General features: G+C 46.5%; 1 protein-coding gene across 1 annotated transcript in view; it reads left to right on the top strand.

Annotated features, from left to right (window-relative positions):
• The first annotated feature begins 13,093 nt into the window (after positions 1-13,093).
• Positions 13,094-27,440, top strand: part of LOC126263517 (uncharacterized) — a 75,661-nt gene continuing 61,314 nt past the window's right edge. The window contains exons 1-4 of the mRNA XM_049960609.1: positions 13,094-13,145; positions 13,207-13,471; positions 25,013-25,284; positions 25,399-25,446. Coding sequence (XP_049816566.1) covers positions 13,094-13,145; positions 13,207-13,471; positions 25,013-25,284; positions 25,399-25,446 — 637 coding nt within the window. The remainder of the gene's footprint in view (positions 13,146-13,206; positions 13,472-25,012; positions 25,285-25,398; positions 25,447-27,440) is intronic.

Here is a 27,440-nt window from a genome sequence, read left to right as displayed (position 1 = left end):
TCTGCAGTGCCAAAGGCTTTAGCAGGAAATGTGCTCAACGAATTCTACAACATTGCCATTATTTGCCCGACGACTGCAAAGTTACGTTCGCTGCTGTAGCAGTATTGTCAAGAAGCAATAGGCGGGTATGCTCACCCAACAGTGACACCTGCAACCAGAGCATGAGAAAGCTCGAGTTGGTGGTCGGTGTGCTGTCCGGGGGCTAGGAGAAGCAGCGGGCATTTCTGCAGACATGGGCAGCTAATTTCAAATATCAATTTTTTTAATATTGGTTTTGCCTACTAAGTACCGCATGGAATAACTTACGTATTCTTTCGTTTCGCCTTCCTTTCTTTCTTTCCAGTAATTTTTCATTCTTTCCCTATGTTTTTCTATTCTTTCTTCTTTCCATATTGCAGCTATCTTTTTCTTTATTTTCTCTTGGAAGCCGTTGAAATCTTTTACTTTTGCTCTGAAACTGCCTCTTTCTACTATTTCTTTTTCCATTACTTCCATTTTCTTCAGGTCTGCTGTAACTTCTTTTATCTACGTCACTGATGTTTTGTGGTTTCTGTCAAAGAAGTTAAAAATTCTTTATTCTGTGTTCGTCCAGTCTTTTGACGTGTACATAGAATGTAACTCTTCTCTTCCTGATCGTGTCCGATATTCGCTATATCTGTTGATAAACGTCCATATTGCTTCTTAATTTCCATTTCCCATTCTCATATTTTGATCCCAAAATTTTCCTGATTTATGTACCTTTGCTTTCTTCTATTTCATTTGATTGTTTAGCTATATGTAACGAAAGGCATTCTGATACATAAAGGCTTCTGGTTTAGTGATAGTATTGTAGTGCCGAAGTTTTGCATTTATGAAAATAGATTTCTTGTTCTGCAGGTGTTTTTTAGTTGAAATGCGACCTGCATTTTCCTTGCTCTTGCTATATTAACTTCTCCGTCTAAAGCATTTGGTTGTGTTACTTCAGGTACATATTTAAATTTTGTAGCCATTTTTATTCTGCCATAATCAGTTTCCATATATTTAGTTGTTTCTTTCACATCTGTCATGTATTCTGTTTTTCAAAAGATATATATATAGGCCTGCATTGTTGCATCCACTATAGATTCAGCATAGACGGAGAGGTCATCTGCAAAAGCCAGACAATAAAAACTCAGATTATACCCTTTTCTCCCAGTTGTTATTCCTTTAATTCCTTGTTCTGTTCTTGTCTTCTATTCCCCGATTACCTTTTCTAGCACACAATTGAACAGCAATGGGGACAGTCCACATCTCTCCCTTACGCCATTTTTGATCTCAGAACTCTTGGAGATTTCGCCTAAAAATTTAATTTTGCCCTTATTGGTGTGTCTTTTACGATTCAAATATCAATTATTAATAAAATATTACAATATTAGTTGCTACTCACCATATAGCAGAGATGCTGAGTCGCAGATAGGCACAACAAAAAGGTTTTCACACTTAAATCTTTCGGCCAATGGCCTTTGTCAACAATAGACACACTCACGCAAACGCAATTCACACACACGACTGCAGTCTCAGGCAAAATCTTTTTATGAAGATGGTATCTGTTCTTTCGGACATGTTCGAAAGAACATATACCATCTTCATATATAGTTAAGGCTAACCGGCCATTGACCTTCTTCTGTGCTGGATGCACACGCATTGGCCGAACTCTTACGGGACTCGGTAAGATTGTCTGCCGCGGTAATGAGTGTAATGGGCAGGGGCACTACGATTGTAGTGTGTGGACATTAAGTTGGGAATTTGAGTCTCACGGGGAGCGTGCAAGGGATAAATCCCTGCAGTCGCACTATCCCCTATGCCCTCGGTGGCTCATATGGATAGTGTCAGCCATGTAAGCAGGAGATCCCGGGTTCGAGTCCCGGTTGGGGCACACATTTTCAACTGTCCCCGTTGATATATATCAACGCCTGTCGACAGCTTAGGGTCTTGATTTAATTGTCATTTCAAAATCTTTGTGTTGTGCCTATCTGCGACTCAGCATCTCCGCTATATGGTGAGTAGCAAATTTTCTTCGCATAATATTGTTACATTCCATCTTGGATTTTCCATTGGTTGATTACTAATAAAATAAATCTATAAAGACCTATGTCGTCCATAGTTGTTCAAACTAATGTTCTTATGGGCAACATCATTTTATTACAACAGCCATTCATAAAATAAACAACAGAATGATGGTAAGGGGGGTAGGCCGTCAAACGGGCCGACGTGGAGCAGGAGAGGAACCACAGGACATTTTAATTTCCACTGTCTATACGTTTACAAATAAATTCATAAAACTTTAACAGCATGACCAGGAAGGATTCAGGAGTCATACTCATAGCAGTGGAAGCTCGAAAACGTAACAAAACACATTTTTTTTACATGTGAAATTTCATCATTTTTTTCACTTACTACTGGCTGCGTTTGTTGCCATAGGTACACTTTTCTTCCTAAGTAAGAGAGATTCTTCGATGACTTTTGCACAGCATACAAACCATAGTTACAGCTGTATGAAACTCTAGAAGTTATTTAACTTACGAAAAAATGAATGAACTGTTACATTTTAAACTTCATGTTTAGAAAAAACTCAAGTTTTATAGTTAATTTTCTCAATTTTCTCCACAGTTTTTAATAGATTTTGAAAATTCAAGAGTTTCGTACAAATGTAACTACTGTTTGTATGCTACGAAAAATTCATCGAAGAATCTCTCTTAGTTAGGAAGAAAAGTGTACCTGTAGCAACAAATGCAGCCAGTAATAAGTGAAAAAATGATGAAATTTCACATGTAAACAAAGGTATTTTGCTACGTTTTTGAACTTCTACCGTGATGAGTGTGAGTCCTCAATCCTTCCTGGTCATGGTGAAAAAGTTTTATGAATTTATTTGTAAAAGCATAGACAGTAGAAATTAAAATGTCCTGTGGTGACTCTCCTGCTCCAAGTCGGCCCGTTTGACGTCCTACCCACCCTTAATGTCACGAAAGTAGACAGAGATCGACGATCACCAGCGAGCCGCACTTTGAGCAGGCACCCCACAAGCTTACAACACTATTCGTTAGGCAGCCTAGCGCCGCGCGGGATTAACCGAGCGGTCCAAGGCGCTGCAGTCATGGACTGTGCGGCTGGTCCCGGCGGAGGTTCGAGTCCTTAGGATAGTTTAGGTTAAGTAATGTGTAAGCTTAGGGACTGATGACCTTAGCAGTTAAGTCCCATAAGACATGTTCCCCGAAGAAGGCAAGTGAGTGTTTCTAGTATGAGCGTGTTGGAATTTTGCGTTCGAGAAATTATACAGACTGCTAAAAATGCCTCAGGTAACTGTTTGCGATACAAAGTAACTTTCGATACTGAAAGACGGTGATGCTCGCTGTGATAAGAGCGGCGCTCGTGAGCGCGGGTAGGACCCGTATATATGCGCAGTTTGCCTGTTTGATAACTAGAGGTGGTGGCGCCAGTTGTTAAATCGCAGTGGCGGCAGTCGCTCGCCGGCCAGCTTGTCCGTCAGCCCCGGCTCGGGTCGGCGTGACCGGCCCGCCGCTAAGTGCGCTTTCACGCGCCCGGCTCTGCCCGTACGTCATTTTCGAGTGCAGAACCGGTCCACCGCGCCGGGCTGCCCCGGAAAGTTGGTGCACCGGCCGCTGCTAAGGGCCCCGGGCAGCTACGCAACAGTAGCGCAGCAGCGGCAGCGAGCGAGGGAGGCGCCGCGCGCAAACGAGGCTGTGCCACCGAGCCGCGCAAGTAACCGGCTGCACTGGGACACCACAGCTTCTCCCGGCGTGTACAGTGCTCACATAACTGACGGGAATGCAGTCGGCTGACGGCGTCTACAACCGCCGACGTTTCGACAGCAGCACGCCCTGCAAAACTGCAGCGAGCCAGCCCTGTGCAAGCGAATTTAAAACCTCGATTTTTGCAGAAACTCCTTGAAGATCACACACAATTGCACAGACAGTACGACTGGGATAGGTTCTCGAACTGCAACTGTTCTTTCTGGACTCGAAGTCTCTGTTTAGAAGAAGTGGCAGTTGGCATCATTTCTATTTTATTTTCGCTCCAGGACAATACTGTCTTAAATTACTTGCATGTTACTATTCCTGAGAACCTCTAACTTTAACACCGAGCGAAGTGGCGCAGTGGTTAGCACACCGGACTCGCATTCGGGAGGATGACGGTTCAATCCCGCGTCCGGCCATCCTGATTTAGGTTTTCCGTGATTTCCCTAAATCGCTCCAGGCAAATGGAGCCGACTTCCTTCTCCATCCTTCCCTAATCCGATGACACCGATGACCTCGCTGTCTGGTCACCTCCCTCGAAACACCCCCCCCCCCCCCCTCTCCTCTTACTTTAACAAAAATGTCATTCATAAAGATCAAATAACATGAGTATAGCCGCGCGGTCTGGGGCGCCTTGCCACGGTTGGCGCGGCTGTCCCCGTCGGAGGTTCGAGTCCTCCCTCGATGCATGAGTGTGTGCGTTGTCCTTAGCGTAAGTTAGTTTAAGTTAGATTAAGTAGTGTGTAAGCCTAGGAACCGATGACCTCAGCAGTTTGGTGCCATAGGAACTGACCACCAACCGTGAGGAAAACTTGTATCCGGAGAATTGTTTGCATAGGTGTAATATTGCCTTATTGTGCTCTGTAGCTTGCTGTACACTTATTTCCTTGTTAAGACGTCGCATTCAGACGGAAATCCTAGCACAAATAAATCAGTACACTCCTCTTCTACTTTTCCACATAGCTTTTTTTTATTTACGTCAACATTTGCCTTTCATTTCGATATTCCTATGACTTGTCGGGTACTACCTCAGGTGTTTTTATGCTGATAACGTCTGATTCGAAGGACAACCGCAGCGAGGATCATATTGACTGTATTTAAAATCCACTCCTATTGTAGATATATATATATATATATATATATATATATATATATATATATATATATATATATATATATATAATTTCTTTTCTAACACATGGCTGTTATCCGAATGGCTCCCGGTATAAGGAGACCAACCTTATCAAGTGCCAACGGCCAGTAAGGGGCGGATGAACGGGTAAGGAAGGGGCACGCTCTTGTCGCAGGGATGAGAGATTGTCCCTAAAGGCGGAGGAACCATTAACATGGTCAACGGCAGGAGGATGCAGAAGGTAACGGGAAACCACTGCATTAACGATCCCATACAGGATTCCCAAATTAAAATATGGCTACGACCAATTCAAAATTTTCCGGAGTTTCAATTCCCCCATTCGGATCTCCGGGGGGGGGGGGGAGGGGGGGGGAGGGAATGTCTTGGGCAAGGCTGTAAGGATTATATATAATCATCATCCGGAGGAAGGCGCCGGAAAGGTGCCCCGTGATGTCCTGATGTCCATATTACGCAGTACTCTGTTAACCTATAAACGCGTTCCTGTGGGGATGCGAATATACGCAGTAATAACGGGGGTAATAGACTTAAGATTACTATTTGTTTTACATGCGATCGATAATTGTTTCAAATCACCATTATTACCCAATTTAGGATGGAGTGACACTGTTTTGGCTTCAAAGCACTGTCGTGGAAAATACGACACAAATCTATCAGCGTTCGTCTCGAGATAGATTTACAAATACACAATGCCACGGTTATTACACTGAATAGTGTAGTGCGTTAGTATGATTTAACATTACGATCAATAACTTAAATTTGGTTAATGAACTGTGTCACTAAACAGTATGGAGTATATGGCGAATCGTAACAAGATTCTCACAATTTCACAAAATCGGTTTCATTAATTACGGCAAAGCGTCGATAAACGAGAAATTCGTTGGTCGAAATTAGTGCTCGAAGACGTGTCTTGATTACTTTAAACTACCATTTATTGCGCTTTTATAACGCAGTGAGGCTGACCCAAAGCAAACACTTCCAGTCAAAATGTGGGCTCGGTGAATGCTGATGTACCTTTTACACAGAGTTTTCGCCTCTATTCAGTACTTCATTCGTGTCGTTGAACCATTAAAGTGTGCTCAGAATGAAGACCCAGATATTATTGAATTCTCTTCGCAGGACCGAGCGAGGTGGCGCAGTGGTGAGCTCACTGAACGCGCATTCGGGAGGACGTCGCTTCAATCGAGCATCCGGCCATCCTGATTTAGGTTTTCCGTGATTTCCCTAGATCACTTCAGGCAAATGCCGGGATGGTTCCTTTGCAAGGGCACGGCCGATTTCCTTCCCCAATCCGAGCTTGTGCTCCGTCTCTAATGACCTCGTTGTCGACAGGACGTTAAACACTAATCTCCTCCTCCTCTTCACAGGAGTGTTGTATTATCAGTGACAATGCTGCCAGGAACAGAAATTTTTGGCGGCTAACGACAAGCTGGTGATTTAGTAGGAGGTGTTTATAATCAATCATCTGCCATTCAACCACATGTTCCTGGGAATAGCCAAGGTCTGACCATCGCAGAGCCTTTTTTTCTGCTATCATTTGTAGATTAAGCTTCCGAAACATTATTGCGTTACGCACGCCTGTCATGTATTGAGAAGTTGTATTTGAGAAGTTGAGGGCAATTTTTTTTAGAACATTCATCTTGGCATTCATCTTGCTTAATCATTGCACCACCTGATCCTCACAGAATTACACTATACTTGTCAAGTGGCACATAACCTTCACGGCAAAACAGATTCTGTTCAAGTGCCCATGACATTTAGTATCGTATTTAAGTTGTTTGATAAGAAAAAATTAATTTTGGCTCCTGTTAGTCAGAAGTTTCTTGTAATTTATCATTAACAGACCCAGTGCCACATAGACGGGTAAAAACGCTTGAAGTTTGCGTAACTAGAGGTTTGATGTTATCAGGCTGTGTCCAGGCTCTATTCGAACTGGAGGCGACTGTGACGCATCATTTTGGCAACAGTGTCACAGATTTCTGTTGCCACTACAGTGGTATTGCTGTGGATACGTATTTCGATAGGGCCGAATATTTGGAGTGCACTTCGTTGTAGTGGGAAGGTCACTGTGTGTTTTTCTGCCGCCAGACGACGCGGTCTGCTGACTCCTTTTTTTAGGCTGGCTGAAGGTCGATTGAAGCGTCTGTTCCGCTCCGCTAAGCTGCAGTGTCACACGAGGTGGAGAAACATTCTCGAACCAGCGTTTATAGGGTAATATACGCCCGTCCTGATGTATCATCTACCACTACAGAAGAAAAGGCACAAAGTCGATCAAGCAAAATCAGTACGGCCTGCAGAGCATAAATGCGCACGTATACAGTGGAACAGCTGCTTTTAACACGATTATTGGCTTGAACAACGCAGTGCCGTTCATAATGTGTACAAATATCGTAGTGGATGACGTCGGAACCTGAGGCTGTCAGTGGGTTACTACACACATAAAAAAAAAAAAAAAAAAAGTTTTGCATCGAGAGTTCCGGAACCTGTACAGAAAACTGGAATACAGATCAACATAAACATAATTTCTGCGCCCGCATCTCGTGGTCGTGCGGTAGCGTTCTCGCTTCCCACGCCCGGGTTCCCGGGTTCGATTCCCGGCGGGGTCAGGGATTTTCTCTGCCTCGTGATGGCTGGGTGTTGTGTGATGTCCTTAGGTTAGTTAGGTTTAAGTAGTTCTAAGTTCTAGGGGACTGATGACCATAGCTGTTAAGTCACATAGTGCTCAGAGCCAGAGAGCCATAATTTCTGCCCTTTTTACTGATCATGACAACCGGCCGGCCGGTGTGGCCGAGCGGTTCTAGGCGCTTCAGTCTGGAACCGTGCTACTACTACGGTCGCAGGTTAGAATCCTGCCTCGGGCATAGATGTGTGCGGTGTCCTTAGGTTGGTTAGGTTTAAGTAGTTCTAAGTTCTAGGGAATTGATGACCTCAGATGTTAAGTCCTATAGTTCTCAGAGCCATTTGAACCAACCATGAAAACCACACACTGCATGTTGTACCACCATACAGAGTCACACCATCATACGGAGACAGACGATCAGATCGATGGATGTTTGACTACCCTAACACAGCATAATCCACAGAAGCGAAAGTAACAGTCGGTTGGGCCCCAGTGAAGCGTAACAGGAGCTTTTTAATGTTCTCACTGCACATCAACCATTAATCAGACAGGTTCATATTATTTGCTGATTATGCTGTTTTCGAGAAAGTACGTTCGTTGCCAAACCGTAAGGAATTTAAAAGACGCGGACAAAATTTCCGCTAGCCGTAATGAATGTCAGCTGCCATTATGTGTAAACAGAGGTAAGATAATGCAATAAGAAAGAGAGAGAACACAACAGTATGAGACTGCAAGATTGATGTTGAATAACTTGAGCACGTCACATGTATAGTCGTAGCATTCGTGAGGTTTACCAAAAATCGACACCTTTGAAAAGGAGCGTACACCCGGAATTAAGTTACGGAAGAGGGAAGGGAGACACAAATATGTTGGAAGGCTCCTGTGAAAGTGCGCTGCGTCCGTGAAGAAAATCGCGAACAAGATGCGACTGCGAGCAGTTGTGGAGTAGTGTTCCAGTGTTAGGAGTCCTCCAAGTCTATTTGACGACACGCATCGGACGAAGTCAGAGACTAGCTGGTAGGGTCTTAACAGATTGGTGTAGCCCACACGGTATCCTAACAGATGTTAGGCGATTTTGAATGAAATGTTTGTTGCGAAATTCTCTCGGCTAAATTTAGAGAAGCAGTATTGGATACACTGCTGTCAACATCGCACACAAACAGCAAGATAGCGAAGATTAGGTCACTTACAGAGCATAGTCACTTTTCCGCTTTGAGTTCTGGAGGAGACAGAAAATCGCTACGAAGTTCAACATTAAGCAATGGCTTGCCGAGTATTCTTGTAAATGTGGAATAGCTATTTGATAGGGCTGTTGCGTATCGTATGTATCCGTTACTGAGCAACGAGCTTCCAGGGGACAGTAGTACAGTTTGGGTACTGCCTTGAAAGGCTTCGTTATTAGCCAGTCTTCTTTGGCGAGTCCGTAGTTGCCGTATTTCTCTAATTTCTTATTCTGATCGGAGCAAGTCGTTAGCGACTCGTAGTAACCGAATACATTTCAACAGTCATGTTTTTTCCCAGCATGCAATTCGTGCTCGGCTTGGGCAAAGTCAGCACCATTGGCAATCTTCCAGCCCATTTCGATATCCCAGACATGTTTCGAGCGCGCAGTAGGCGGCCCGAGTGGCCTGAGCGGGAAAAGTCCATTTCACGAGTGTACCGTGAATATCAGGAATTCAGCAAAACATCAAACCTCCGCCATCGCTGCGGCAAGAAAGATCTGCAAGAACCGGACCAACGACGACTGAAGAGAATTGTTCAACGTGAAAGAAGTCCAACCCTTCCGCAAATTGTTGCAGATTTCAATGCTGTGCCATCAACCCAAGTGTCAGCCTGCGAACCATTCAACGAAATGTCATCAATATGGGGTTTCGGAGCCCGAGGCCCACTCGTGTACTCGTGATCACTGCGCGACACAAAGCTTTACGCCTCGCCTCTCGGCTCTGCCCGTCAACACCGACGTTGGTCTATCGATGACTGGAAACATGTTGCCTGTTTGGACGAGTCTCGTTTCAAATGGTATGGAGCAGATGGAGGTGTACGACGGGTATGGGAGACAAGTATGGGAGAGACAAGTATGGGAGAGACAAGTATGGGAGAGACAAGTATGGGAGAGACAAGTATGGGAGAGACAAGTATGGGAGAGACAAGTATGGGAGAGACAAGTATGGGAGAGACAAGTATGGGAGAGACAAGTATGGGAGAGACAAGTATGGGAGAGACAAGTATGGGAGAGACAAGTATGGGAGAGACAAGTATGGGAGAGACAAGTATGGGAGAGACAAGTATGGGAGAGACAAGTATGGGAGAGACAAGTATGGGAGAGACAAGTATGGGAGAGACAAGTATGGGAGAGACAAGTATGGGAGAGACAAGTATGGGAGAGACAAGTATGGGAGAGACAAGTATGGGAGAGACAAGTATGGGAGAGACAAGTATGGGAGAGACAAGTATGGGAGAGACAAGTATGGGAGAGACAAGTATGGGAGAGACAAGTATGGGAGAGACAAGTATGGGAGAGACAAGTATGGGAGAGACAAGTATGGGAGAGACAAGTATGGGAGAGACAACCTCATGAATCAATGGACCCTGCATGTCAGTAGGGGACTGTTCAAGGTAGTGGATGCCCTATAATGGCGTGGGCCGTGTGCAGTTGGAGTGATACAGGACCCCTGATACGTCTAGATACGACTCTGGCAGGTGACACGTACATAAGCATCCTGTTCGATCACCTGCATCCATTCATGTCCATTATGCATTCTGACGGACTTGGGCAATTCCAGTAGAACAATGCGACACACGTACAAAATTGGTACAGAGTGGCTCTGGGAACACTCTTCTGAGTTTAAACATTTCCGCTGGCCACCAAACTCGCCAGACATGAACATATTGACCATATCTGAGATGCCTAGCAACGTGCTGCTCAGAAGAGATCTCCATCGCCTGTAATATTACGGATTCATGGACAGCCCTGCAGGATTCATGGTGTCAGTTCCCTCCAGCACTACTTTCGACATTAGTCGAACCCATGTCATGTCTTGTTGCGGCACTTGCGCGTGTTTGCGGGGGTGTTGACGGTATTAGGCAGGTGTACCAGTTTCTTTGGCTCTTCAGTGTATATCAGACAGTGTTCATAGCGAGTCAGAACGACAAGTGATATGTATCTGCGCAACTAACAAAAAATCCCTGGTAGTTATTCTTGCCGATACACTCAGCTGTAGCCGCGCGGGATTAGCCGAGCGGTCTGAGGCGCTGCAGTCATGGACACTGCGGCTGGTCCCGGCGGAGGTTCGAGTTCTCCCTCGGGCGCGCGCGTGTGTGTGTGTGTGTGTGTGTGTGTGTGTGTGTGTGTGTGTGTGTGTGTGTGTGTGTTTGTCCCAAGGATAATTTAGGTTAAGTAGCGTGTAAGCTTAGGGACTGATGACCTTAGTAGTTAAGTCCCATAAGATTTCACACACACTCAGCTGTGAAGAATAGTGCGTTGTGAGATAGTAACTCTAACGCACTACATATTCAGCAGTTAGAGACTGTGTCAGAAGAGTAACAGTTCATCGGTGACGTGCCGTTTTCCGCACTTGCGTATTTTTGACAGCTGTTTAACGCGCCAGCGGACAGAAGCAAAATTTTTTTTTTTTTCGGTGCACCCGAGTCAAAATACAGAAATGAATCCAGTAGGCCACTTTACCTTCAGATCTACGACACAAAACGTGACGTTGTAAAATGAATTTTAACTGTTGTGTGTGTTAGCGGAATAACCGTTTGGTATGCGGCGCGCGCTCCGTTACCTGGCCAGTAATGTGTCATCAAACACAACCCACGCTCATTGTTCGGGCGATAACGGCATCCTTTAGAGAGATGCAGTGGCGAACAACCACCAGTACGTGTGTGGAGAATAGTTTACAACACGTAGTAGTTACACTACCGGTCATGAAAATTGCTACACCAAGAAGAAATCCAGATGATAAACGGGTATTCATTGGAAAAATATATTATACTAGAACTGACATGTGATTACAATTTTCACGCAATTTGGGTGCATAGATCCTGAGAAATCAGTACCCAGAACAACCACCTCTGGCCGTAATAACGGCCTTGATATGCCTGGGCGTTGAGTCAGAGCTTGGATGCCATGCACAGGTACAACTGCCCATGCAGCTTCAACACGATACCACAGTTCATCAAGAGTAGTCACTGGCGTATTATGACGAGCCAGTTGCTCTGCCACCATTGACCAGACGATTTCAATTGGTGAGAGATCTGGAGAATGTGCTCACCAGGGCAGCAGTCGAAAATTTTCTGTATCCAGAAAGGCCCGTACAGGACCTGCAACATGCGGCCGTGCATTATCCCGCTGAAATGTTGGTTTCGCAGCGATCGAATGAAGGGTAGAACCGCGAGTCGTAACACATCTGAAATATAACGTCCACTGTTCAAAGTGCCGTCAGTGCGAACAAGAGGGGATCGAGACGTGCAACCAATGGCACCCCATACCATCACGCCAGGTGATACGCCAGTATGGCGATGACGAATACACGCTTCCAACGTGCGTTCACCGCGATGTCGCCAAAAACGGATGCGACCATCACGATGCTGTAAACAGAACCTGGATTCATCCGAAAAAATGAAGTTTTGCCATTGCCCACGCAGGTTCGTCGTTGAGTACACCATCGCAGGCGCTCCTGTCTGTAATGCAGCGTCAAGGGTAACCGCAGCCATGGTCTCCGAGCTGATAGTCCGTGCTGCTGCAAACGTCGTCGAACTGTTCGTGCAGATAGTTGTTGTCTTGCAAACGTCCCCATCTGTTCACTCAGGGATCGAGACGTGGCTGCACGATCCGTTACAGCCATTCGGATAAGATGCCGGCCGCTAGTGGCCGAGCGGTTCTGGCGCTACAGTCTGGAACCGCGCGACCGCTACGGTCGCAGGTTCGAATCCTGCCTCGGGCATGGATGTGTGTGTTGTCCTTAGGTTAGTTAGGTTTAAGTAGTTCTAAGTTCTAGGGGACTTATGACCTCAGTAGTTGAGTCCCATAGTGCTCAGAGCCATTTGCGGATAAGATGCCTGTCATCTCGACTGCTAGTGATACGAGGCCGTTGGGATCCAGCGCGGCGTGCCGTATTACCCTCCTGAACCCACCGATTCCATATTCTGCTAACAGTCATTGGATCTCGACCAACGCGAGCAGCAATGTCGCGATACGATAAACCGCAATCGCGATAGGCTACAATCCGACCTTTATCAAAGTCTGAAACGTGATGGTACACATTTCTCCTCCTTACACGAGGCATCACAGCAACGTTTCACCAGGCAACGCCGGTCAACTGCTGTTTGTGTATGAGAAATCGGTTGGAAACTTTCCACGTTGTAGGTGTCGCCACCGGCGCCAACCTTGTGTGAATGCTCTGAAAAGCTAATCATTTGCATATCACAGCATCGTCTTCCTGTCGGTTAAATTGTCTGTAGCACGTCATGTTCGTAGTGTAGCAATTTTAATGGCCAGTAGTGTATTTTTAAGGCCTTGTTAGTGGATAACGTAGCACGCCGCAGGAGATGCTGTCTGAGGAGCAGCAGCAGCAACAGCAGCAGCAGCAGCAGCAGCTAGGCTAATTGTCAGCTCGTACAGCCAGAGCTGTACAGAGACACGGTGCCGTGGCGCGGCGCAGCGCAAACAAGCCGGAGAAAAAGCGAGCCGGCAGAATGGGCGAAGCTGAAGCTGCCAGGTCATGCGGAGAAAGCGCGCCGCGCCACGGCGCCGAGCCGAGCAGCGCAGCCGGGTCACAGCGCAGGCCGCAAGCCGCGCGCCGCCGCTTTCGTGGCCCGCTGCAAGGGCACGCCGGCCGCCCGCACAACGCGCACCCAGCAGCCGCGTCGCGCCGCGTTCTGCGCTAAGCCAAGTGTCAGAACTCCGCCGAGGCGACGACACGGCCCGCAAGTCCTCTGACATAACACTGACGTCTGGCAGATTCTCGCTGCCCTGCGCCCGGGAGCGAGCATTTCGGAAACGGCGTAGCTGGTCGGATGTCGGCGTGCTACTGTCGTCAACAGCCCGTGACAAGTGTGGCGACACCGCGAGTAGCCCGTAAGGTGTGTTCGACGCCCACGCCTCATCTCACAACATTGAAGTGGGGCCACACACAGTGTAGTGCAGGATAGGCGGCGATCTCTGATGTATCTGATGGAGGAGTACAATGCTGGTACATGCGCAAGTGTTTCACAGCACACCGTTCGCGACAAATTGTTGCACGTGGGCCTCTGCAACCCGTGTGTATTCCGACGTTGGCGTGACAGGTAAAACGCGAGAAAAAATATTTCGTAAACAACTCACCGTACTTCTCGACATAGCCTCCTATACTCTTGGTCCAGCGGTCCTCCACCTTTTTCATCCCAAAGCAAAATAGATTCTCCAGAATGAGATTTTCACTCTGCAGCGGAGTGTGCGCTGATATGAAACTTCCTGGCAGATTAAAACTGAGTCCCCGACCGAGACCCGAAGTCGCCCGCGAAAGGCAAATATCCAGAGTTCGAGTTCGGTCGGGCGCACAGTTTTAATCTGCCAGGAAGTTTCGAAATAGATTCTGTCAAACTCTGTTTGATGTCGTCCAGGATACCGAGCAGCATACATAGCACACGCCCGTTGGGCACTTTGATCACTATAGCCATACATCAACACGATATCGACCTTTTCCGCAATTGGTAAACGGTCCGTTTTAACACGGTTAATGTATCACGAAGCAAATACCGTTCGCACTGGCGGAATGTTACGTGATATCACGTACTTATACGTTTGTGACTATTACAGCGCCATCTATCACAAAGCGAAAAAATTGGTCCAACTAAAACATTCATATTTCTTTACGTACTACACGAATATGTAATAAAAAAGGGGGGTTCCTATTAAAAAAAAAACGCAGTTGATGGCAGCGCTATCTAGCGGGCCAACCATAGCGCCATCTGGTTTCCCTCTTCAAGCTAGAGAAATTTCGTTCTTTGTAGTTTTTTCGTTTGACGCTTATTTCGTGAGATATTTGGCCCGGTCACGATCAGTGGACCACCGTGTATAAACATAGGGATAATTTTAATAGGAAAGAAGAGAAACTAAGCGATATATGGACAGCAGCTCTTCAGAATCACTAAACAGTTTTTATCTCTAACAAAACGACGATCAACGGTTAAGTTTTTTCTTTGACAAGGATCATCTGTGCATATGACGCGTGACTCCGGCCACGCCCCTTCTTCTACAATATGTATGTCACTCTCAGACGTCCGACCTATATCAGTCGTCAAGACTCAGCGGAGGAGATGTCCAGCGCAGTCCTGGACGAAACGTTAGGATCAGAAGAGTTTCGTGGACCACCAATTATACTACTATATGTTTACCAGCAGCAATGTTATCCTGTTGAGAACGCCTTAATTCCATCATTAAATATCTGTTACGCTACTTAATGAACACTCGATGTTGCTTTTGTTCGTGTTGGCTATTCGTATTGCAGCATAACGTGCTTGCTGAGTCAAATAGTCATCGAGACAGTCACAGATCTGCAAAGATATTCCGTATGTCTACATCGTGATTAGTAGAGGGCGAAGTAGTATAGTATGGAATGCCTTCTGGAAATCTAAGCATGCGAAATCTACCAGATCACCTTTTTGAGATGAGTGTATAAAGCAAGCTGTGGTTCGTGCTTCTTCTGAGAGAGAGTTAGTTTTTGTTTTGTTTTCTTTTTTCCAAGAAACGAATGTAATTTTTGATCTCAAAATATGCTCGAGGACATTGCAACACACGGACGTCAGCTGTATCGGTATTTTACTCTTTTTATGAACAAGAGTGAACTGCGCTCTTTTCCAGTAACGCTGAGAACTGCCAGGTCCTGAAATAGGAAAGCCGGACTCACAGTTACGTTTGGCCGGACATTTTGCTGGACTATCGGTTTACATGGACATAGTGATTTGGCTATTTTCAATCATTTAAGGGTGATTAGTTAGTTAGTTTTTACTGAGTTAAATCTCAAAGTACATAAACTAAAACAACAATCAGTAGACAGCCTTATAATTTGGCTACTACGATAGCAACTAAGTGCTCAGTATTATTAATTGATCAGTGTTCTTTCTAAGATAATCGTCTGTCAGAAAACTTTGGTAATTTGTTACACTTACGAAGAAAGAACAATCTGTAGTTACGAATTAATATTTGTCAGTTCGACCTTCGTTATCAAGAACGTTGCTATTCGTATAAATCATTTCGTGGAACTCTGACACAATTGGTAATCACAGAATGTTTGTGATCGCGTCGGTTTACAGTCTATTGCGTTCCTATGGCCACTGTGCCTTTATGAAAGAGAAAGCCATTTCATGGTTGGGGTCTCGGCCTGGAATTGCTAATTCATACTCCGTCAGTTTCAATAATTCCGAATAAAATTCTTCACTGTGATTTGATTTGAAATAAGCTGTCAACATCTCACGAGCCAAAAGATTTAGAGGCAGTGCCGTCTTTTTGTGTTCCGCAGATTTCATGAAATTTTGCGTTTGATAAAAGAATTTACTGTCATCCAACTTTACTTTTTTCTTTCTTAGAACGGCGTTGGATATAAGGTTATGGTATATGTCCTTATTCCTCCTCATACCTGTTCGTCGCGTTTACGCTGCGCAAGACACCCTACGTAACAGTATAATTGAGGCAGTCCCTGGCGCCTCGTTCACGCCAGCCGGTCTCACTTGTTCCTCAGTGTCTGTTACCTGTGAACCTGTGCGGATGTAGGCGGTTGCAGGGAGCTCACTGCTTGCTTCAGCGTGCGTCAGTGCCTCCACGGAGCGCCTAATTGGCGCGCGAATCAAGAGTTTACTTTCGGCTGACTCGTCGAGTGCGCGCACTCCAAAACCGGTTTCTCCGCCTTGCAGCGACAACAGCGATCTCCATTACCGGCTATTTCTGGTCTTCAGTATGTACACTCGTGCGGGGAAGTGGTTTTCTTCTACATGTTCTTCTTTCGGACTGGAATCTTTATACATCTACGGACACTGTAAAGCAGACGGTATGAAATTTTTGTAGAGCCTTTCGAAAAGCTGAAAATTTTCTTAGCCATCCACGGACGATCATGAACATTCACTGATAAATCAAATTCTCCGAAAAAACACTAACTCAATCTTCGCGAAAGCGCGTAGAGTACCGGGCTACGTGACCTTTCACGACGTGAGCTGACCACTGTTTTACGACTCTGTTATATGAAATAATTCGCAAAATATTCAAAATCACCTACAGAGCTAAAATTTATAACTTTACATTCCACATCAGACACTTCAACATGTTTCTAAAAGTACATCAGATGAGGACTTAAGCTCAGTTGTCACCAAAATAGTTAAACAGTATTATATTTAACAGTGTAGATTACTTAATATTCTCAATTTACAGAAAGTAATTCTTTATCCAATATGTCGTATATAATTGCGATCTGTTGCGCTGTCTTAGTGAATCAGGGGATGTATGCGAAATGTATGTGAAGTAGGAATGATTGAAACTGAATAACAATGTGAGTGAGCGCAGGAACCCGATGTTCGGCCTTGATGTGAGTCACATAGATGGGGGCAAAATACTAACTGTAAGCAGCAAGTTTTTGTTGTTGTACAAATATAAAACTTGGTTTAATCCTTCAGGCAATTAAATATATTCTTTTGTTTCCTTTCGAGGGAAGTGTTACTGTGTAATCTCATCTAAACTGATATCGGAACAGCGATTATTGCAAAGAGGACAGCAGTACCGACTTACGTGAACCGAAATATTAAGCTGAGTGGCTACTGTGCCACTGGGCCAATCAGAGAAGACATATCTCGCGCGCTTTGGTTCTGGGAGACTGATTTCACGAGCCGGGGAGTCCGTGGTCAGCTCGTGTGGTGAAAGGTCACGAAGCCCGGTACTGTAGACTGTTTGGCGTGGATTGAGTTACAGTGGTTTTTCGGAGAATTTGATATATCAGTGAATGTTCATGACCGTTCGTGGAAGGCGTCTACGAAAATTTCCTATTTTTCAATGAGGATGAACACTTTCTTCCGGGGGGTTAAATTGTGCTTGATGTTTCGCGCATTCATAATCGCAAACGTGGCGTTCAAAAGTGATGATATGCACGCTATTTGAGAGACCATTCAGAACAATTAAACAACGTGTGATTTTGGTAAACTGTTTATTAACTGATGAATGAAAAGTCTGGTTCTTTCAGTATGAGGGCTGAATTAAGACCGTAAATGGGCACTAGAGAGAGAGAGAGAGAGAGAGAGAGAGAGAGAGAGAGAGAGAGAGAGAGGTGTGAGCGTCCTGTTGACGTTTATAATGCAGCTAATTTTGTACAGCTTTTCTTAGCTGAGGAACATATACGTTGCTTCAGGGCAGATTCAGTTTCTGAACTGATAGCCATTTCCTTCTGTGTTCCATTCGCCAGTGGGGCGAGCAGAAGGCGCATATGTACGAATCCTACCTCTCATATATTGTTCTCACGGTCGTGAAGCAACGTGAATGTTGGAAGCAACGGTTCTGCAGTTTATTAACCTGCAGTTTATTAACCTTTTATACCTGGGATTCACAGTCATGTAGAACTTTATAAAAGGCATCATATTTAGGCCAGTGACTGTAACGCTTTCTTTATTTCACGATTGCAATTTCGGCCTTAGGCCATTATCAGGTGCAGATTTTTGTGGCTTTAAAATGAGCTGGTACATGTATATGTCGTTGTCATTACTATTAAATTCATTCGTGACGCTGTTACGTATTGCGAGCGCACATATCCATATGTCATAAAACAACATAGTCTGTAGACACTCATGTTCGTTAGCACATCACTAGTCACTTATGCACTAAACTGCAGCGGCAGATTACTGTTGTTTTATGACATATGGATATGTGTGCTCGCAATTTGTAACAGCGTCACGAATGTATTTGATAGTAATTACAACGACATATAAATTTGTCAGTTCATTTTAAGTTAACATGGCTTAAAGCCACAAAAATTTGCACTTGATAATGGCCTCTTTTATAAAAATCTGCAGTTTGACGCAGAAATTGGTTGTCTAAACGCCCTCAATAGCGTTTCACTAAAAAAGGGCGTCTTCTTCTCGCCAGTTGTGGTAACAAATTTAGCACCCAGTATGTGAACTGGTTCGATATCGTCCTTTCGTCAGAATTGGCGGCAATCCCAAACACTCGGGCAGCACTCAAGAATGGGTGGCACCAGCATTCTACAGTACAGATGCGCTATCAGGCCTTTAGTCGACTTGACTGGAGCTAGCAGCGTACCATCAACTCTGTATTCCAACATTACAGGAATGTTTCTCCTATCTATTCTTTTAACCACCATATTCACAGCAGGCCTCCAAATGATCGCACCAAATAGAAATGGTTCAGATGGCTCTAAGCACTATGGGACTTAACATCTGAGGTCATCAGTCCCCTATACTTAAAAACTACTTGAACCTAACTAACCTAAGGACATCACAAACATCCAGGCAGGATTCCAACCTGCGACCGTAGCAGCCACGTGGTTCCGGACTGAAGCTCCTAAAACCGCTCGACCACAGCGGCCGGGTCGCACCAAACAGGAATTCAGTCGAATCATCCTGATCTTTCAGCAGTTACAGAACGAATACTGCACACCGTGTCCAGCAGATGGTTGTTGTACATGGAGAGCAGAAACCATCCTATACAGTTCCCCGGGGAACTGCCGGCGTTATCTTCGTTCTGATTAACACTCCCCATCCAGGACAACGTACGTCTTCGAGTCAGTCACATCTGTATGAAAATAGAGCGGGAAAGTGGATCGATTGCGTATTTATTTTCCCTTTCACGTCCTAGAGGACAGTATACTGTAATTTTTGGTCCACAGTTACTGTGTACCGGTACGTTTCTTACAGCTCTTCACATTAGCAAATGCGTTGCCTCGGGGCCCTTCGTAAAGTGTTTCATTTTATTTCGAGAAAGCATCGACAGTTTTAGTACGCTAATTGCGTGCAGTGCCACATTTTGTACAGGGGCTGGTAGACACTCGGCATGGTTACACGTAATTGAGAGGCAACCGTAAAGAAAAAGTAATCAGAAACGATGGTGTGTGTGTGTGTGTGTGTGTGTGTGTGTGTGTGTGTGTGTGTGCGTGCATGCAAGAATGCTTATCTCTGTATTTTTCTATCTTCTTCAGACTGTTGTTCTTATAACTTTCTAAAATCCATGTTGACTTCAGGCGTGACTCAGTGTCCAAGCGAGTAAGTGTGGGGCAAGATATTAGTCATTCCTAGCACTGTTTGCGTCCCTTTTTGGGCACCTTTCACCTCTGGCAATGATGCGCGTATGTGAAACGTGCCTCCGTGGACCGGAGTCCGCATCAAAGTGTTTGCCCCGCTGGAACTGGGTGCGTAAGCGTCCAAAGGTCAGAGGAAGGCAATAGCAGGCCACTTTCAGGAGCATCATGCCTAGCAAAGCACTGTGCTATCCAGTGCGACCTTCGGGTTAATCACACCTTTACAGCATTCTCAAGAATGCCAGTACTTCCTAGAAATATTAAATATAAACGCAAGCTACTTTCGATTCGCAACTTACCACTTTAATAAAATTCATCATAAAATCTCAAAGGTAGTGTGCCAAATTTCGACTAAGCGATAGCGGACACAGTGTCGTCTTTCTTCTGAGAATAAAAAGAAAATAAAGTTTTGAATGTAAATGAATACAGTGGATGAATCATTAGATTATTGAAAAAATACTTCAGACATAGTTTTAATGGAATGGTGTCTTTAGCTGAATCAAACATTCGATGTAAACACGTGAGCACTTGCTGAGTCGTTACGAATCGTAAACTGCTAACCTGGTTGCATGTTAAAATTGTGCATATCAGTACCAGAGGTATTCTATTGCGCTGTATTTTAATCACTGTATTGAAATTCCGTATTTGCGCCTGAGGACGAATAAGAGAAGAACGTTGTCAGCAACATTAGGGCACCTACTTACTTGCTGGCTTCCGTACAATGGCACTATCGGGCAAAATCGGCCGTATACTAAAGAAACACCGAGTCAAAACCGTCTTTTGCCCGCCCAATAAAACACGGGCACTATTGGGAAGTGTGAAAGATGACCTCGGTTTGAGGAAGGCCGGCGTATACCAAATGCCCTGTGATTGTGGGAAGACTTACATCGGAAAACAGTACGCACCATCGAAGGTCGTTGCCGAGAACATCAAAGGCACATTCGACTGAAATATCCAAATAAGTCGGCGGTAGCAGAGCACTGTTTGTCCGAGTTGTCCAAGAAACACTAGATGGATTATGAGCGTACCAAGATCCTGGCTCAGACCTCTAAATATTGGGACAGCGTTATAAGGGAGGCTATCGAAATTCGCACCACGGAAGATCTCATCAACCGAGATTGCGGCTACAATCTCAGCAAGGCTTGGGACCCGCCATTGAATGTAATTCAGAAGACTCTCAGCAAGAAGTGTGACTGGCGACCAGGGCGGACGTAGCAAGCACATCGACGCTACGACAGATTCCGACGCCCACGTCTTCCCGACCGCCGGCGCGCGGAGGCGGACGGTGAAGAGAGCGGCCCGTGGGGGGAGGGGATTTAAATCGGCCGCCCGCCCTCAGGAGCTCAGTTCGTCAGCGCACCTGACGATGGCGACATGTCGGATCGCCGAAATATTGTGCCCGTTGGACACTATGAACCGGCAGTATACCTGTGGACTGTTCGAGCAACACTACTGTCCGATTCTATTTTCGGTAAAATGTCTGTGTTAACAGTGCATGTGTTAACGTCTGTTGTTTCGAGCAAATGTTTAGCTTTTTGCCAAAACTGTGTTTTTGGCTTTCAGAACTTTAGTAGTTCTCGTGTTGTAGCGAACACCAACCTCATGCGCGCACGCGTTGCCGCGTATTTTCGTTCGGTCGCAAGTATACTGAGACGTTCCTTTCATCATCCGCGTGCTCGAGGGCGTAAGCAGCCGTCTGCACGACGTGCTGGCGATGCGCGGTGCACGTTGCGAGTTGACGGAAAAAACATTTTATCGGCGATGCCTTCACTCCTTCGCTCATTGGATAGTTGTAGTGCCCCCCCCCCCTCCCCCCACTCCCATGGCACGCTCCCCCATCTTTTTTTTTGACACGCAGGACAGAGTTATTTCCTCGTTTCTTGCCGGCTGCTGTTGCCGACCGGTTCTAGGCGCTTCAGTCCGGAACCGCGCAACTGCTACGGTCGCAGGTTCGAATCCTGCCTAGGTCATCGATGTATGTGATGTCCTTAGGTTATTTAGGTTTAAGTAGTTCTAGGGGATTGATGACAGATGTTAAGTCAAATAGTGCCATTTGAATCATTTGACCCTCGTTTCTTTCCTTTCCTGCTACACTGTTTCGTGGTCTTTCGCTGCTTGATGAGTCGGAGGACCACCGAGCATAAGTTACATGGACCATAAGTTACATGTCGCTTGCCACCTCTTTGTATCAGTCTGATAGTTTATATCAGCAACCTGCGACTCTTTACGGCTATTTAAAAAGAAACAAAGCGGAGGCTGTAAAATGAAAACCTCTGAAGGGATGGGGATGCCATTGCCTACGGAAGAAATGGTCCCTGTAAGAGGTACCGCCGCTAGAGGTACGTGGGCGCACACGCACTCAGCCGCGCTGGAAACTGTAAAATGCGGGCTTCAATAGAACAGCAAAGGGGTGTACTGCGTTTCTCTAAGGCGGAAGGAGTGCGGGGAAGGGAAATTCATCGAAGGATGGGTCAAGTGTACGGAGAGGACTGAATGTAGGTTGCAAGCGTCTAGGCGTGGCACAGGCAGTCCAAGTAAGGTGGAGGTCGCTTCTACTCTGTGAGGTGGGGCAGTTCGGCCAAACTGACTGCCTGAGGCACGTCTCGCGTGCTCTAGCCCAGGGTTCCCATGGCGGCCCTAGCTCGGCGGTTTGGTCTGGCCCGGCCCCTACCCTGCCCACACTTTCGTTCTCCGTGTTCTTTTGTTTGCCGTTTTTAATGTTTTTTTCCTAATCTTTCTTCATCTTGGCTATGTTTGTTTCCTTGGGGTACCGACCGAGTTCGCGCAGTGGTTAGCACCATGGACTCGCGTTCGAGAGGAAAACGGTTCAAACCCGCGTCCCGCCATCCTGATTCAGGATTTCCGCGATTTTCCTAAATCGCTTCACGCAAATGCCGGGATGGTTCTTCGGAAAGGGTACGGCCGACTTTCTTCGCCATCCTTCCCTAATATGATGGGACCGAAGACCTCGCTGATTGGTCCCCTCCGCCAAATCGACCAACCAGCCAATCCTTGGGGTAACACGGGGAGATGATGCTGGTGGGATTCGGAGGGTGCGTCTCTCGGCTCGTGCCGAACTCTGAGGAGCTCAAACTGCATTCTGGCCAGAGCGGCTCGCCCACTCTCACTCCTCTCCTATTAGTCCTCGATTTTATCTCTCTCTCTCTCTCTCTCTCTCTCTCTCTCTCTCTCTCTCTCTCTCTCTCTGTATCTTGCTTACTGTCGGGCTTCCCGAGATTTGCCTTTTGTATCCTTCTCAGGGCTATTCCCGGTTCGATACATACAAGGTGTTACAAAAAGGTACGGCCAAACTTTCAGGAAACATTCCTCACACAAAAAGAAAGAAAATATGTTATGTGGACATGTGTCTGGAAACGCTTACTTTCCATGTTAGAGCTCATTTTATTACTTCTCTTCAAATCACATTAATCATGGAATGGAAACACACAGCAACAGAACGTACCAGCGTGACTTCAAACACTTTGTCACAGGAAATGTTCAAAATGTCCTCCGTTAGCGAGGATACATACATCCACCCTCCGTCGCATGGAATCCCTGATGGGTTGATGCAGCCCGGGAGAATGGCGTATTGTATCACAGCCGTCCACAATACGAGCACGAAGGGTCTCTACATTTGGTACCGGGGTTGCGTAGACAAGAGCTTTCAAATGCCCCCATAAATGAAAGTCAAGAGGGTTGAGGTCAGGAGAGCGTCGAGGCCATGGAATTGGTCCGCCTTTACCAATCCATCGGTCAACGAATCTGTTGTTGAGAAGCGTACGAACACTTCGACTGAAATGTGCAGGAGCTCCATCGTGCATGAACCACATGTTGTGTCGTACTTGTAAAGGCACATGTTCTAGCAGCACAGGTAGAGTGCCCCGTATGAAATCATGATAACGTGCTCCATTGAGCGTAGGTGGAAGAACATGGGGCCCGATCAAGACATCACCAACAATGCCTGCCCAAACGTTCACAGAAAATCTGTGTTGATGACGTGATTGCACAATTGCGTGCGGATTCTCGTCAGCCCACACATGTTGATTCTGAAAATTTACAATTTGATCACGTTGGAATGAAGCCTCGTCCGTAAAGAGAACATTTGCACTGAAATGAGGATTGACACACTGTTGGATGAACCATTCGCAGAAGTGTACCCGTGGAGGCCAATCATCTGCTGATAGTGCCTGCACACGCTGTACACGGTACGGAAACAACTGGTTCTCCCGTAGCACTCTCCATACAGTGGCGTGGTCAACGTTACCTTGTACAGCAGCAACTTCTCTGACGTTGACATTTGGCTTATCGTCAACTGCACGAAGAATTGCCTCGTCCATTGCAGGTATCCTCGTCGTTCTAGGTCTTCCCCAGTCCCGAGTCATAGGCTGGAATGCTCCGTGCTCCCTAAGACGCCGATCAATTGCTTCGAACGTCTTCCTGTCGGGACACCTTCGTTCTGGAAATCTGTCTCGATATAAACGTACCGCGCCACGGCTATTGCCCCGTGCTAATCCATACATCAAATGGGCATCTGCCAATTCCGTATTTGTAAACATTGCACTGACTGCAAAACCACTTTCGTGATGAACACTAACCTGTTGATGCTACGTACTGATGTGCTTGATGCTAGAACTGTAGAGCAATGGCTAAAATGGTTCAAATGGCTCTGAGCACTATGGGACTCAACTGCTGTGGTCATCAGTCCCCTAGAACTTAGAACTACTTAAACCTAACTAACCTAAGGACATCACACACATCCATGCCCGAGGCAGGATTCGAACCTGCGACCGTAGCAGTCGCACCGTTCCTGACTGCGCGCCTAGAACCGCGAGACCACCGCGGCCGGCTGTAGAGCAATGAGTCGCATGTCAAAACAAGCACCGAAGTCAACATTACCTTCCTTCAATTGGGCCAACTGGCGGTGAATCGAGGAAGTACAGTACATACTGACGAAACTAAAATGAGCTCTAACATGGAAATTAAGCGTTTCCGGACACATGTCCACATAACATCTTTTCTTTATTTGTGTGTGAGGAATGTTTCCTGAAAGTTTGGCCGTAGCTTTTTGTAACACCCTGTATAGGATGAAGCGAATCATCAGCTCGCAGTTTGGTCCCTTTAACTGCAACAGCCAACCAACCAAGTCAAGTGAGATCGGGAACGAGTTCGCGTGTCGCAGTGCGTGTTTTCCGTGTTTCAGAGCGATGCCGCTGCGAGGCGCGCGCGGCGGCCGCGACTGCAGCCCGGCGGCGAGCGTGAGCAGCGGGGCGAGCTGGAGCAGTGGCTGCAGCGTGGGCGGCGCCGTGGGCGGCGTGGGCGGCGGCGCCGGCGGCGTGGACCTGGTGGTGGCCGGGCGGCGCTACACGCGCGCGCGCGCCAACGCGGACGGCAGCGTGCGCTGGACGTGCGCGACGCGCGGCTGCCCCGCGTCGCTGCGCACCGACGCCAAGGGCGTGGTGCTGCTGCGGCGGGGCGCCAGGCACCGCTGCTCGCTGCCGCCGCCGCCCGACCGCGCCGCCGCCGCGCCGCTCGGCCTGGGCGCGCTCTCCGCCGACGAGGCCGCCGCCTCCGACAGCGACGCCGACGGCGCCGACAACGTGCCGCTCTCGCGCCGCCTCCAGCCCGCGCCCACAGGTCAGTCGTTTTCCTTTGCTTTATCACCGTATTCCACCTGCGTGATTGCCGTGAGATGCGTCTCTCCTCCCACAATATTAATCGTAAAACCCTCCAAGCCTAAATGCGTACTATCTTCTTCTTTCTAAAGGCTAACCCTTCTCTCTGCAGCCACAGATTCCTGTCTTCAGCAGTCCTCTTTATATCTGTACATACTGAGGTGAGAGAAGTCGCGGAATAGCGATGTGCATGTAAATAGATAGCGGCACTATCGCGAACACAGGTTATAAAAGGCCATTGCCGTGGCGGACCTGTCATTAGTACTCTGGTACTCATGTGAAAAGGTTTCTGACGTGATTACAGCCGCACGACTCGAATTAAGACTTCACACGCGGGTTGGTAGTTGTTGCTAGACGCAGGGGACATTCCATTTCGGAGATCGTTAGGGAATTCAATATTCAATATTCACTGATTCACTGTGTTACGAGCGTCCCGAGTATATGACATTTCAGGCATTACCTCTCACTACTAACAACGCAGTCCACGACGTCCTTCACTTAACGACCGAGAGCAGAGCCGTTTGCGTACAGTGCCAACAGACAAGCAGTACTATGTGAAATAACCGCAGAGATCAACGTGGGACGTACGATTAGCGTATCCGTTAGCATAGTGGCGCCAAATTTGGCGTTAATGGGCTATGGCGGTACACGAAAGACGCGAGTGCTTCTGCCAGCAGCACGATGTTGCTTTGAGCGCCTCTTCCTAGGCTCGTGAACGTACCGTCTGGACCCTATTTCAGCTGTTAAGAGTTGATAGTCGGATTCAGATGCGGCGCAGACTCCAAGAAGCCAGGGACTCAAGTTGTCAACAAGGCCCTATGCAAGCTGGTGGTGCCTCTATAATAGTGTGGGGCTGTATAAAAAATTGAATGGACTGCGTTCTCTTATCCAACTCAACCGGTCATTAAAAAAAAAAGTTTGAAATCTTATGGGACTTAACTATTAAGGTCATCAGTCTCTAAGCTTACACACTACTTAACCTAAATTATCCTAAAGACACACACACACACACACACACACACACACACACACACACACACACACACACACACCTATGCCCAAGGGAGGACTCGAACCTCCCCCGGGACCAGCCGCACAGTCCATGACTGCAGCGCCTTAGGCCGCTCGGCTAATCCCCCGCGGCAACCGGTCATTAACTGGAAATGATTCTGTTCAGCTGGTTGTAGACCATTTGCAGCCATTCATGGACTTCATATTCCCGAACAACGATGGAATTTTTATGCATGACATTGTGCCATGTTACTGGGCCACAATTTTATCGCGTTTGGTTGGAAGAACATTCTCGACGATTCGAGCGAATTATTTGACCATCCAGATCGTCCAACGTGAGTCACCTCGAACACTTTCGGGAAATAATCGATACGTTAGTTCATGCACAAAATCATGCACTGGCAATACTTTCGCGATTATAGACGGCTGTGAGGCAGTATGGCACGTTATTCAACGACTTACGGAGTCCATGCCACATCGAATTGCTGCACTACGTCCGACACGATATTAGCAACTATCCTATGCCATGTGTTACCTCAGTATACAGCGTGTTTATAAATGAATATCGCCGTTTCAACATTTTATAATACTTATTAAACTTAGTTATAAATGGTATGTCAAATGAAAGAGCAACTCACAGTTTTAGCAAGAACCTTGTAAATGTTCAGTGTCAGCACCGTTTGTCGTCACACGGCAGACATTAAGTCAATAGCCGAGTTCTTCGCAAACGTTGACACGGCTTGCTTCGCATGGCCACGTTCACTCGATCTAACGCCATCCGAGTTTTTCCTTTGGGGCTTTATCAAGGATCGTGTGTACGTGCCTCCGCTACTACCAGACCTCCCTGAATTAAGAAACCGGATTGAAGCAGCTGTTGCTACAGTCACTGAAGACACACTTATCAACGTCTGGGAAGAACTCGGCTACAAACTTAATGTGTGCCGT

This window comes from Schistocerca nitens, chromosome 6 (genome assembly GCF_023898315.1).
Source record: "Schistocerca nitens isolate TAMUIC-IGC-003100 chromosome 6, iqSchNite1.1, whole genome shotgun sequence".
Lineage (NCBI taxonomy): Eukaryota > Metazoa > Arthropoda > Insecta > Orthoptera > Acrididae > Schistocerca > Schistocerca nitens.
The sequence above is the reverse complement of the archived record's forward strand: the minus strand, read 5'-3'. Positions and strand labels throughout refer to the sequence as shown.